Consider the following 13,986-nt stretch of genomic DNA (forward strand, 5'->3'; position numbering starts at 1 on the left):
GGAAGGAAAAGCACCTCGTAAGCTTACGCACATCTCAAAGTCTCCCTTTACATGAAGGTTTCTCCATCAGTGATGATGCAACAGCTATAGCCAGTTTAATAACTCCTCATAGTTTGATTTATGTTATTTGGAGCCAGTTGTTTATCGAGTTAACCATCAAAACAATAAAGCACCGATACGTTTCTGAAAAATGAAAGCAGCACCTTGTAGTACTTATTATATCAATAATAGATGAAATGAGTACACATGAGGGATGGATAGAAATATTTTACCGCTACTCTTACAATACTGCTTATTGATCCAGTACTTAGTTTTAATCCTTTTGTTTTTTTAAGAGAAAAACAAAATAAATGAATAAATTTTAAGTTTTTTTCTCTTTCATTCTTGAGTTATGAGTAAAAAAACTTCAAATGCAGGATGTTTTTCTTTTACAGTGTTTTTACTGTTTAATACTTCTTGGTAAGACAAAAGTTTTGAGTTTTCAAAATAAAGGAAGCACCTACATTTTACGATTAAAAAAAACAAACAAAAACTAAAAAGAACACAGGCCGACTGTAAATAATGTCCACATCAAAAATCAGATTTTTTGCAAACACTACTTATTTTACAGTGTGTGACTGTAAAATTGGTTTTTACTGTGTTTCAATCAGCAAAAAAAAAATCTACATTTTACAGATGTTTGCCTTTATTGTCAGTGTTTTAGAGTTTATGAACATTACTGTATTCCACAGTTTTTAGAAGATATTTTCTGACACCCTTGCTGACAGATTATCATTTTTAGAAAAGGCTTTAATATACAAATATCTGTTTGAGTGACCTTTAAAAAAAAAATTAATGTGTGAATTAAAGAACCAACTGTAGAAGAAAACTTTACAAAATATCCGTATTAGTGTGGACAAGGCCTTTCAGTTTGTTCTGCTGCTCCCCAAATAACCAAAAAAAATCTATAAATTAAAGACATAGTTTTGGGGAATAGGTTTAATCGCGTTCTTACCGAGAGCTACCTGAGAATACTGATCGCAGAGACACTGATTAATACCAAACAAAGATATAAAGTGTTAAATAATGAGCTGTAGAGGTTCTGGTAAGCAGAAGAAGCTGTTTCCAGTCTTTATGCTAAGCATGCTAAGCTAAGTATCAATTTTCCCAACTAACTCTTGTTAAGAAATTTTCATGCTCATCAAGAACCTGAACCTTGTTTACTACTTGTTTACTGTTTGTCCGCCTCCCTTTCAATGCTTTCTTCAGCCCTCATCTCCACAAATGCATCCTTATTCTGGTTTCTACCTGCATCCTCTTACACATACTTTAGTCTTCACCTTGGATACGAATGAATGAGAATAAAACCGGTCCACGTTCGTTTGAGAGACACAGACAGAGAGCGAGTGTGACAATAGTCAGACAGTCTGAAAGTAGAATCAGTTAGCATTGCAGCCGGTCGCCTGGACGGGCTCCTCCTCCTCGGCGTCTCCTGTAGGTAGAAAAAAAAAAAAACTCTGAATGAGCTGCCAGGTCAAACAGAGTGAGACCCGGTGACTCGGTGTGCCGGACCAACATGGAAAAGTTCAGGCGGGGACAGAGGGGAGGACACGCAGTCCTGCGGTCAGGAAGAGAGAAATGAAAAACAACATTGTGCACGGCGACTCCAAAACCAACTAAAGCCTCGCGTGGGAGTCGCGTCGGACAGAGACGCAGCCGAAAACCCCCATAAATCCCACAGGAGGGGTGTGATTTGGGATAAACCTGCACCTCAGGTATTTGTTAAAGTAGTGATCTGTGAGGGCGTCACCGGGACATTTAACTGGACTACCACTTAACTTTATGCAGAGGTCAGGGGTTTTTTTATATGCAGAGTGAGCATCAGGAGTGAAAACTTAAAAAATATGCATAAAAAATACAGGTTTTCAAAGGTTTTGAGTTGCTACAGATGTGTTAGTGTCATATTGAGTGACAGACACATTTTTGGAAGAGATAAATTTAAAGATCGACACCTCTCATGTGTGCACCTTAAATATGAATGTGAGCAGCTGGTTAGCTCTTTCTAGCTGTTTTAATTTGTAATAATGTCTTTTTTTTTTCAATGAAATCTATTTAAATAATCTTTAAATGAGCCTCTTCTTTCTCTCCTGCGCTGTAATTAAGCCGTTTTCCACAACAGGAACTTGTGGGTCATTTTAGGGCGACCCAAATCTTTGTGCATGTTCCGACCGCAAGAACCGTCCACCGACAACTTCCATTATGGCCGTTTTTGGGTTTAAAAAGTACTTCCTCCAGGGTAGATCCTGAAAAAAGAGGCGACAGATGCTGTTTGATTAGACTCAGAAAGGGCATAGAGCACCATTTTTCCGCCCTGTCGATGTTATCGTCGAGCAGCAGTCTTCCTCTCTAGCATCGCCATCTTCAGCGTAAAATTCAGCACATAAACTAACAAAACAAAACTCCATTGTTCGATTTCCTGTGTAATCATAGCACCGGAGTCCCGTCCAGTAACTGTTTTGGTGCACATGGATTTAAGTCTGCAGTGAAAACAGACATATATTGTGCACTATTTAATTTTTGTGCAACTAAAATCTAGCTTGAAACCAGGAGAACATAAAAGATGCTCCGTTCTGATCATGTGATTGATTACAGAAATAATATCGATATATGCACGTAAATGTGTTTCCACAGTTGTGCCACATATTGTATAGATATACTTTTATGTATATTGTCTCTGGCTGCCTTGTTAAGTAATTAGCACACAAGAAAACCTGGAGAAAGTTTGTATTTCTTTAATAACAGATGAAGGAATGTAATGTTCCTGGTGAAGGCTCAGTAATGTTCCCTGAAGCCCAAATTAGTACATTTAAGAATCTAACTTAAAAATGATTGAAATGACTGATTAGTTCAGGTTTATTACTCTGTTAAGTTCCTCTGTGTTGGGGCTCAACAACATTTTTTTGCCCCAGAGCCTCCCAGGTGATTCAATAACATCTGCAAAATTTTTAATTTAGATTTTTGCTCAGACAAAATATAGAGAGGTTGATCAGTGAGCGGGCTGCAAGGTGGAACAGTTGGTTAGCGCTCCTGCCTCGCAGCAAGAAGGTTGCCGGTTCGCGTCCCGGTGGGGGCACCGGAATCTTTCTGTTAGGAGTTTGCATGTTCTCCCCGTGCAGCGTGGGTTCTCTCTGGGTTCTCCGGCTTCCTCCCACACAGTCCAAAAACATGTTGAGGTTAATTGGTGATTCTAAATTGTCCGTAGGTGTGAATGTGAGTATGTATCTCGAAGTGTAGCCCTGTGATAGACTGGCGACCTGTCCAGGGTGTCTCCTGCCTTCATCCTGAGTCAGCTGGGATAGACTCCAGCCCCCCTAGTGAGGATTACGCGGTGTATAGATGATGGATGGATGGAAGATCAGTGAGCTGTAGAAGTGCTGCTATTCAAAGTTTAATACCGTTGGAAAGGCTGCAGTTGTTATGCTAAGCTAAGTTAATCATCTCCTGTCCGTGGCTTCATCTGTATCGTTAACATGAGTGTAGCATGTTGTGTTTTTGTCACCTGTGCGGCTGCAGGCTCAGTGACGTGTTCCCTTCTTGGCTCTCTTCGCCTTCACTCTGCAGCCGCTGAAGGCAGGACTGTCTCTCACTTGCTTTCCTTTCTGCGACGGTGGAGATGCACAAACTGCATCTGGGCGGTTACGGCTGGAGTCCATCCACCTGCAGGAGGAAAGCAACAGATAAGGAGCAGAAAGGAGCCTTTGTGCTGCTTGTTTAAAAGCCCATGTCACGCTTTTAGTTTTTTTTCCTTTATGTTGCTGCTTTTTTATTTGCATGTACCGGGTCTGCAAACATACAAAGCCCAGAGTACACACCAAATAGAGTTTCTCTTAAAATCTACAAACCTGCTTTGAATAAATACGTAGACAATGTTCAGTCAGCTCAGTTCAAAGATTTACTGTCACCTGCTGCATAGTTCATTCTAGTTTTAAGCACTCGTATCCCCGCTTCAGTTTCTGTCGGTAAGTGAACGCATCGCTATTCATGCGTCCTGTTTAGCTGCAGCCTCTGAATTCCTCTTTAGTGCCATTAAATTAACTGATTTGGATCGTTTTGGTGACTTTCAGGTCTTTTATGGGCTTTTAAAGAGCCCTCCACTGCTGAAACCCTCTGATTCACTCAGTTTTCTTTGAAACTAAAGTGATCAAACAATCTAATAGTCGACTTTTAACTTCACATTCCACGTGGGTGCTAATGCCCCAATCTCTGCTTATGAAGATGGACGAACCTCCAAGCTGTGGCTTCTTAAAAGGTTCTTGCTCACCATCGAATGAGTCAGTAGCATCCGAAACTCTTGAATGTAAAAGAAAGCTAAAGATTCTCACATTCTGTCCATCACTTCAACTCGCAGAAATCATCATTGCCTGTATATAAAGATGGATGAACCATTTGTGACGTCACCTATAGGTTTCCTGAAGAGAGGTTTGACTCCTCATAACTTCCAGCCAATCCAAAACCAGGTAAAAATATGGAGCGTATATGTAGCTAAGGCAGGACTTTCCTATGATGGTTCGACCTGTCACTCAAAGCAGCCATGTCCTCAATTATGGATAACTTTAAGCCTTAATACAATTCAAATGAGCAACTAATATAAATATTTGCACCTTGTACAGTTGTCATTTATGAGTAAATTAGCAATAGAGACCAGAATTGTTTTTGTACGAGGCTGTAGACGTGTTTATTTCTGGTGTGAAGGTGGTCATTTTAACATGGGGGTCAATGGGGATTGATACTATTTTGGAGCCTCTAGTGGACATTAGAGGAACTGCACGTTGCTGCTTGCTCTCACTATAAAAAAACGCCCAAAAACAAAAAAATTGGGTGCCGTTTCAGTCTGTTGGTGAGTGTTCCAGGTGAGTTTCTTACCTGCGCAGCGGAGCGAGCTGACACGTGCAGCTCCACGGGTTGTTGGAGATGGTGAGGTTGGCGACGGTGCCGAACTCCAGGCTTCTGGGGAGCGACTTTAGCTTGTTGTTGTCCAGGTGGAGCGACTTCACCGCCGTCACGCCGGTAAACGCTCCATCAGAGAACTAGAAGAAGAGCATTCGTCAATCATTACACGTCGCCTCCAAACTTTTCCTGCATGCGTTGCCGTTAACAGCCCGGCACGCCTCCAGCACCCATGAATCCTCGTGTGTGTCGGGAGGCAGACAGATGCAGAACGAGGGAATCTCGCCAGTGTTTGCGTGGCATGAAAGCCTCCTCTCATCCTTCCTCCTGCACTTGTGTAAACACCGGCAGTCACTGGCCTCCTTCTTTTCCCCTCTGCTTCATATGCATCTGTGAGGGCGCTAAAAGCTTCAGAGAGGTGCGACATGAACCGACCTGTGTCAGGTTTTGTCTCCTGCAGGAAGAAGGAAGCTTTAAAGGGACGTTTTATGCGAGTCTGGAGGACACGAGGCTGCTTGGAAATTTCCAGCCGAGGGCCTGGTGCTTCTGAAGCAATGGAAGATGGACGACTTCCAGCGTGGCCGAGGTGTTTTCGCTCTTTCTGTCGTCTCCCTCTTCGGGCCGCTCCTCTGCCAGGAAGGCTCGCAAAGGGCCCGATTGTCCATTCAAGCAAAGCTAAAAATACTCCTCTTCATGCAGCGTGGAACACCCTGCCTCTGTTTACCTGTCTCCTAACCCCTCCTGACCTGTTTACAGGACCCTCGCAGCCAAAGCAGAAAACACACCTTGCTGAAAATAACACTTGTGTAATAATTAGACTCAGACATGCTTGGCCGAGGTCCAGCAAACAAAAACACCCTAAAAATACCCGCGTTTGGCTAGAAAATGGCTCAATCTGCCCGGCCTTGTGTGTGCGCCGCTGCAGCCGCCTCCCGCTGCTTCCACCTGGCTCTCGCTCGGCCTCGGCGTGAGAAGCTTGTTATTTTACAGTTTTCCCCTCTGGGATGCCTTCATACTTTGGCGCAGGTACACTCAAATATTGGATTAACCTCAAGCATGGAGCAAATGTGCACTCGGAAAGTAGCAAAGAGCTCGTACTGAACCCTCACCCATGTGTTCAGGCTCCACCGGTGGAGGCTGAAGGGTTAAAGTCACCCAATTTACGAAATCACAAATTGATCTTCTGCAGTTTCTGGGTGTGTTTGGCTTCTTTTTCCGTTTTTCACTGCAATATGAAACCCTATAGAAACAGCACAACCATGAGGTCGACAGAACACTGCCTGCAGTTCACCTGAAAGTTTTTTGTCACGCAACTGAGTCAATCTTGGCTTCTCAGCTGCACCGAGGAGCGCAAAATGTTTTGTTTTTCACAGGTTCTGGTACAAATGACTTCTATTTTTGGAGAATTTTTGAATGCAGCAAGCAGAATTATGGGATTTGAAATTTAATATCACAAGTTTAAGCTCAGATTTGATTAACTTTACTGACAGAACCACACGGTACATATGATTAATTGATGACTTTTTCAGTTTTACAGTTTCTGGTGCTGACAAATGGTGTAATTTTTTTCAGACGGACGTGTCTTTCAAACCTTCTGGCGGGTTTTGGTGTTCAAAGGGTTAAGTTGTTTTCCACTGCAGGAACTCGCAGACAGTTTCAGGCCGACATGAACCTTTGTATGTGTTCCAACCGCAAATAATGCCCCTAAGGAACGTCTTTTCAAGTGCTTACTCCAGACTAGACCCTGAAGTTTTGCTGCGCAGGCTTTGATGCTGATTAGTTCACAGCAAGCGCACAAACCTCCACAAACTGTCCACACAGAGTTTCCACTGCTGCACTGCAACAGAGACAGAAAAGCTGAAAGGTTTGGATTCCAGATGCCAGAAAACAATGCACAACAGATAATACTTATATATGTATGTATATATCTAATACTTAGAGAATGTGTTTTTATGCCAGATAACTCTGCATCGTTCTTGTTCTCACCGCTCTGCTACATAGTTAGACAAGTCAACTAACAGGGCTGCTGCCGCCTTGAACGCAGTGTACATTCGAGTTCTGAAATCGTTTGAATCCTTTCTCGAGCCTGACATGCTGAATTGATCCAGTAAAAAGCAACAATGAGAGAAAAGTCACCATGTTTTTCTTTCTCATACCCTTAATCATTAGTTCAATGTTTAACCTCCTGAAATTCTACATCCTCAGATGGAGACGCTACGTTTGGCTGCAACTTATTCTTCATTCTGCTTCACTTCGACCTGCTGACACTATTTTTTTTTGTTAAAATTCAACATTTGCAAAAGCACGACAGACTCCAGAGTGTAGAAATAAGATTCTCTGTCAAAGCTGAGATACAAAAATCAAGTTTTATGGATGAAACTTGTTTATTTGTGCTTAATAATGCTTGTAGTTTGATATTGCCACATATTATTGACAGTTACTAGGAAAAGTAAGACACCAGTCTCAAGCATTGTTTTTTTGTTTTTGTTTTACTTAAAGCTTATACAACTTTCGGGAGCAGAAACTTAAAAATCCATATAAAATTAAAGCTCAAATCTTGGATTTATGGGCATGTTCTTGCATTTCCTTTAACTTGATTTACCAGAAATATATATTAGATATTGTATATGCTTAAATATTTGCTTTTCCCACATTTAATTTAGGTAGAAAATTATTTTTTTTAAAAAAGAAACTTGAGTGAGTGATGTTTTAGCTTTATGTATTAAATCACGAATGCGTCGTTGTTGCAGCTCTACTTAGCTTTTACTTTGTTTTCTAACGGGGATCCAAATAAATAAATGAAATAAACCTGCGTTTATCTCAGTAGATTAGCTAAATAGAAAATCTATGAGTGCAACTGAATATTATTTTAAAATATTGATTGTTAACAGTTTGCCTCATAAATGGCCACAAGTCTTTTAAAATTGCATTTTATATATATTTAATTAATGCAAAACCTCTAATATGAGAAGCTGAAAACAGGATATTTGTGATATTTATATATTATATTAATTTGTTTATATTATTTTATTTCCTTTATAATTACTCCAATTGATTAATAGATTATCGAAATACTTGCAGATTAACTTAATAACGGATAACTAATCGATTAGTAGTTGCAGCTCTACTCTGTGGTCCGAGAAAGGTGCACGCATCTGCATTTAAAAGATGAAAAAAATGCAGCAGCAGGTTTGCATGAGCAGGATGCAGGTTATAGATAATTCATGTGGACGAGCTACTGTGGAAACACAAGTGTCCAGATGTGTACTGTGTGAGAAATGTGTGTTGGTTTGTGGCGAGTTGTGCGTCGACCACCAGCAAACCAACACATGCACATATTCAGACGGACGCACAAAGACCTCGTTATGACATAACTCTGAATATAGGAAACATCTACAAACACGGCATTTTATAGCTGCTTTATAGCTGTTTGTCATGTTCTCTGCTTTAACCCTCTGAGCTCCAGGCAGTTTCTGGGTGGTTTTTTTTGCTCATTTTTACTCACTGTAGGCTCATTTTTTTTACTGCAGTATGAAGTCCTGCACCTCTATGGAAACAACACAACCGTGACCAGAAGGAGAAAGAACTCTTAAATGCCTTCTGTGCAGTGTAACACAGTTAGAATGCCGTAAATCATCAACAACAGAAGACGAAAGCTGAAATATTTTGATTATTTATTTTACAAAAACTGCTAAAATCTGGAATCAGCATGTGCAACATTTGTAAGACTGGAAAAAAAATGGGGCTCCACATACTGGAGATATGTGACTTCATTAGATTTTTAATTAGTTTTTAATGCTTGTCTCTTGTCTGCTCTGAGTACACACGACCTGCAGTTGAGCCAAAAAGTCCCTGAATTTTTCTCCCGTGGTTGTTGTTTGCAGCAGAATCATTTAAGGTTTCCTGGTTGCACCGAGAAGTTTAGAAATGTAGTTTTTTTTGCAGAATTTTGTTAATGCAAAGGGTTTATTTTTGGCAACATTCTACAGAAGACATTGGAAATAACAGGATTTCAATAAAATATCTTAATTTTAAACTTAAATTTGATACATTTTCACTGAACAATAATCTAGAATTTCTCAATATTTTGTGCAATTTCAGTTTCATACAGAATATTCCTTTTTTTTTACAGCATTACTGCCAGTGTGACCTCTTATTCTTCTATTCTAGTTTGATAAGCTGTTAGCTTCAACTTCTTATACATTTAATTACTACTTTTGGTTTATTTTCGTGTTTGTTTTTTGAGTCATATAGGATGTAAGAATATACTTTGGGATTTATAAAGTTCTGTCTTATCTTTTTCCTTTTTTTCTATTTAGTTCAAGAACCATCAGAAACTTGACAAATTTCACAACTCTTCCTGCTTCTACACCAACTTTTCCAAACTTACTTGAGGTTTAAAACCTTGAATAACTTGAATTTAAAGTCTTCTCCAAGCGATCTCACATTTTATAACCTAAAAAACACAACAATTGAAGCCAAAACTCCACTTTTTTTAGCTGCAGCATCTTTCATCTGTTTGCTAAACATCAGAATCCCCCCTAAACCCTCGGACTGACCTTCTCCAGACCCATGCCGTCCAGGTGTAGCTTCTCCATGTAGCGGCCGAAGCTCTGGAAGGCGTTGTCTGGGATGTTCCTCATGGGGTTCTTGCCCAGCGTCAGCTCCTCCACCACCCGCAGCTTGCTCATGGCGGCGCTGGGATAGATGGACATCTTGTTCCTGTCCAGGTGGAGGATGGCGAGGTTCTCCACATCGTCCAGAGAGCCCGGCTGCAGCGTCGACAGCTCGTTCCCGCTCATGTGCAGCCAGCGCAGGTCTTTGGCGCCGGCGAACGTCCCCGTCCGAAGCTCCCGCAGCTTGTTGTCGTTGAGCTGCAGGATGAAGAGGTTGATCATCGGGGAGAAGATGCCCTTGGCCAGGTCACTGATCTGGTTCCCGTCCAGGTAGAGGTAGGTGAGCTCGGTGAGGTCCTCGAAGGCGCCCGGCTTGATGCTGCTGATCTCGTTGTTGGACAGGTAGAGGTAGATGAGCTTCTTGAGCCCCTTGAAGGCCTGCGACCCGATCTCCCGGAGCTGGCAGTGCTGCATGTGCAGGGAGATGAGCCCCTTGCTCTCGCTGAAGGCCCCCGTCGGGATGCTGCCCAGGTTGTTCCTTTGCAGGTTCAGCAGGCGGGTGGCCTCCGACACCCGGGGGATCTTCTTCAGCCCCACGCTGTCGCAGATGACGTGCTGCAGGTCGCCGTGGCAGTGGCACAGGGTCGGACACTGACTCGGGGCTCCCTGCACCGCCGGGCCCAGCACCAGCAGGCAGGTTCCCAGCAGCAGCCAGCTCACACAACGCATCCTGAGCAGAATGTGTCCGGTCGACTCGGAGCAGGAAAATCCAGAGAGGACTGGTGGAGAAGGAGAAGCCGCACCGAAGTGTGTTTGTGTTGTGAGAAGCGGCGAAAAGGTGAGCGGAGGTGGGCAGAGCTGAGAGAGGAGGAGGACGGCCGGCGAACAGAACACACAGCACTATTTATAACATTTACTTGAGGGGGGAAAAAAAAGCGAGGAGGGCTTTGCCAGGGTGTTGGAACGAGAGGTCTGCAGGAGGAAGTCAAGTGTCTGTGAGAATTTAACCCTCAAAGAGCAGGAAGGCGACAAGTTTCTGCAGGAGCTGCAATCAAATACTGACGCTGAGCTGCACACGAATCAGAAAAACTTCTGAGTGTCTTCCAGGTGAAGGCTTGACGACGTGGCATGAGGTCAGGTTGGACCCTGCCAGACACCTCCATTGTTTTTCAGTCTGCGGCGGCAGGAAAAAAGGAGCCACTCCTGCTCCTGCAGCTGTTTTATAACCTATAATAGTCTCCAGATGGCCGGTCCAGAGGCGAGATGCTGTTTCAAGTCATAGCAATTGCAAAAAAAAAGGATACTTCCATCATCGCAGGAGTGAAAGCTTCAGATGCCACTTTACATTCCTGTGTGCATTCTTTCTCCTGACTGCGGTGTTATGCAACGGCCACTTCCAGTCAAACCTCCGTGCAAAAAAAGATGTATTTTTTTTCTCGGTGCGACTGGCTCAGGTCAGAGGATGGTTTGGCTTCAGGTGGGTTCATTTATAAGATGGATGGACCCACCCAGGAAAAATGGAATCTAGAGTTTACTTAACAAATCTAACATTTTATTGGGAATATCGTCCCCTCCCTAAATTTTTTCCGGGTTGAGGTTCTCACGTCTAAAATGCCCCGCAAGTCCTGCAGATTTGGACTTTTCTGCAGTGAAAAGTAATTTTTGGTGAAAGATCTGAATCTGTGACTGAAAGTGAAATCTGAATTAGCAATGCAGTCGAGTAAAAAGCACTTTATTTCCCTCTGAAATATGTGTGTGTGTGTTGTTTTTTCTTTAATATTTTAACTGTATTTGACATTTTATTGTATTTGCAGTGAGAAAAAGTCATGATACAAACCTTCACCTCTGTCCGGCAAAGAAAAACAAAGTAGTTTTAAATGTGTTTGAACTTGTCTTATGATACTTTTTGTTCAAAGCACCTTAGATTTCCTTCCAGAGGTGTAAAGAACCGTCCCTGCACTGCGTCCCGTTGGTGTAGATGTTCCAGATATCAGAGGAGCGGCACATCCTCACCAACCTGTTTAAACTGAACCTGCTTCAGTCGCAGTCTCACGTTTGGTTCTGTTCTCATGTTCTGCCGTTTGTGTGTTTTGTCAGGTTGGATACGGAACCACAGAGAACAGCCCGGTGACCCTCTGCGGATCTCCGATGGACAACTTGGAGAGAAAATGCGAGACAGTCGGCTACGTCATGGACCACCTGGAGGTACTTTAACCTGCTTCTTATTGTCTGCAGACTCATCAGAATGCGATGGTCTTGTGGGCAGTTACAGTCGTTCCACCTCAGAGCTGCAGAACAACTTCTGCTCGATCGTCTACGATTCGCCTGAAAAGTGCAAAATGTGGATGTTTATAAAGATATTTGTGAATTTTAAGATTGAAATATTAAACACTTTCAGAGATAAAATCTGTTAATAAGTTGCTCTTTGACTGACTTTAAGCAGGTTTTTGCACATGAACAATGGCACCAAAAAATTAAACATGCTGGTCAAAAAAACAAAACAAAAAGTAGTCATATTTTGAGAATTATTTTGAAAATCCAGAACTCACTTCTACTTGGTTTAGGTTATCTGCTAATATTTAGTTTTTGTGGTACAACATGTCAAACCTGGTCAATCCCTTATAAAAGTTTTTTTCCTTTTTGTGACAGTATAACATATTCTTTACATATGCTTCAGAAAATATCACCAGTTAACTTCTGTATTATCCTTTTTTTTTGTTAAAGTTTAAAGTTGCGACTTTTCATTACGCCTTCATATTTTTTTTCACATTTTAACTCACCAATAATCAGAAACTATTTTATCTACGTTTCCCATATTGCAGATTCTGAATCAATGACACGATGGAAGACAACAGTGAAAATTCCAGGTTTTTGTCTTTAATAGTTTCTGAGTTATTGTTGTTCAAACAACCTCAAATTACAATGTGTGGGAAAAAAGTGGGTCAACGGGGGGATGACTTGAGATGTAATAACCTGTAAGTCTGTGCATAAACTGTGAAAACAACGACAGATTATTGTCGTAAAAACATCTTGTAAAAACAAACAGTGATGTCTCATTTGCCTAAATGTCGAGGCTTTTAGAGGTGCAGTTGTATGTAAACATAGGGTTGAAACCAAAAGTCTACATACACTGTATAAAAAGACACATAACCTAAGCCTCTCTGTAACTAATCTGGTGATATGTTTAGGGTCATTGTCCGTTTGGAAGACACATTAGCGCCCAAGCTTTAACTTCCTGGCTGATGTCTTGAGATGTTGCTTCAATATTTCCTCATGATGCCATCTATTTTGTGAAGTGCACCAGTCCCTCCTGCAGCAAAACACCCCCACAGCATGATGCCCCCACCCCCGTGCTTCACAGTTGGGATGGTGTTCTCAGGCTTCAAGCTTCCCACTTTCCTCCAATTACCACAAATGTTGTCAATTAACCTATCAAAACCGTCCAAAGCTATGACATCATCATCTGGGCTTTCCCAAATAGTTTGAAGGCATCTTAGTGAGTGGAAACTTCTGACTTTGAAGAAAGTAATAAAAAAATTCTCTCTCTCAATATTCTGAAATTTAGCAAATAGAATTAATTTTAGTAATCCTAACTGACCTAAAACAGGAAAAGTTTAGTCTGATTTAATGTCAAACAGTGAGAAAAAAAAGGTTATATGTCTTTTTATACAGCGTATGTAAACTTCTGGTTTCAACTGTACCTGCATGTTCAGCGTAAACATTAAGCCGTGATGAATTTGGTGCAATAAGAAGTGTAATTTTGCCTAACAACTGGTATAAATAATGAGGAACCTGCTCCACAGGCTAAAATCGTGGATCCTACCACCGGAGAGATCGTCCCTCTGGGGATGACCGGGGAGATCATGATCCGAGGATACTGTGTGATGCTGGAGTACTGGGACGACGAGGCTAAAACACGAGAGTGCATCACCAAGAACGGCTGGTACAAAACCGGGTGAGTGGAATGAAATTAAACACTGAATTTGTCGTGTTTAAGGCTACAAATAAGCGTTGTTTTTATTTTCGATTAGTGGTTCAGTCAAGAAAATGTCAAAAAAATGTCCATCAGTGTTTCCAAAAGCCAAAGATGATAAATTGCTAGTTTACTGTCATAAATATTCAAATTTAAGAAGCTGATATTATGGAATTTACCTTTTTTTTTCTTTAGAAATTACTCAAACAGTTCAACCATCTGTATAGTTAGCAATTTATTTAATAGAGTTCAATTAACTAATTATTCATTCCAGCTGTTGTATTTTATGTTTGTGTGACAAAATAAATAAAAATTAAAACTACCAGTAAAATTTAAAACAAATATTTCTTGTGTAAAATGTGTTAAAATAATTTAAGAATAATTTGTCAAATTGCCTGAAAAAAATTAACTTGGACATGTCACTGCCAAAATGGCTCCACAGCGCCACCTTGAAAATTTCAATGAAGTCCT

At 41.3% G+C, this 13,986-nt stretch overlaps 2 protein-coding genes across 2 annotated transcripts in view; one reads left to right on the forward strand and one right to left on the reverse strand.

Moving 5' to 3' along the window:
- LOC103371835 (acyl-CoA synthetase family member 2, mitochondrial-like) overlaps positions 1-13,622 on the forward strand; it is a 36,656-nt gene extending 23,034 nt beyond the window's left edge. The window contains exons 11-12 of the mRNA XM_008301292.1: positions 11,640-11,747; positions 13,346-13,622. Of these exons, the coding sequence (XP_008299514.1) occupies positions 11,640-11,747; positions 13,346-13,501 (264 nt within the window). The 3' untranslated portion in view covers positions 13,502-13,622. The remainder of the gene's footprint in view (positions 1-11,639; positions 11,748-13,345) is intronic.
- On the reverse strand, positions 632-10,412 carry chad (chondroadherin). The gene is made up of 4 exons (XM_008301291.1): positions 9,486-10,412; positions 4,903-5,066; positions 3,539-3,696; positions 632-1,471 (listed from the first exon to the last, which is right to left on the reverse strand). Exons 1-3 carry the CDS (start codon positions 10,269-10,271, stop codon positions 3,555-3,557), a joined length of 1,092 nt encoding a protein of 363 aa, XP_008299513.1. The 5' UTR covers positions 10,272-10,412; the 3' UTR covers positions 632-1,471; positions 3,539-3,554.
- Positions 13,623-13,986: the final 364 nt, after the last annotated feature.

This window comes from Stegastes partitus, unplaced genomic scaffold (genome assembly GCF_000690725.1).
Source record: "Stegastes partitus isolate 25-593 unplaced genomic scaffold, Stegastes_partitus-1.0.2 Scaffold1655, whole genome shotgun sequence".
In the NCBI taxonomy this organism is placed as follows: domain Eukaryota; kingdom Metazoa; phylum Chordata; class Actinopteri; family Pomacentridae; genus Stegastes; species Stegastes partitus.

What these genes read in the sequence shown, in the direction of transcription:
- chad (XM_008301291.1), bottom strand. Translation starts at nt 10,271, where the DNA reads ATGCGTTGTGTGAGCTGGCTGCTGCTGGGAACCTGCCTGCTGGTGCTG. An exon ending in ACGGCATGGGTCTGGAGAAG is followed by an intron (nt 5,067 to 9,485) that starts GTCAGTCCGAGG and finishes CTCTTCTTCTAG; the next exon opens with TTCTCTGATGGAGCGTTTAC. An exon ending in CAGCTCGCTCCGCTGCGCAG is followed by an intron (nt 3,697 to 4,902) that starts GTAAGAAACTCA and finishes TTCCTCCTGCAG; the next exon opens with GTGGATGGACTCCAGCCGTA.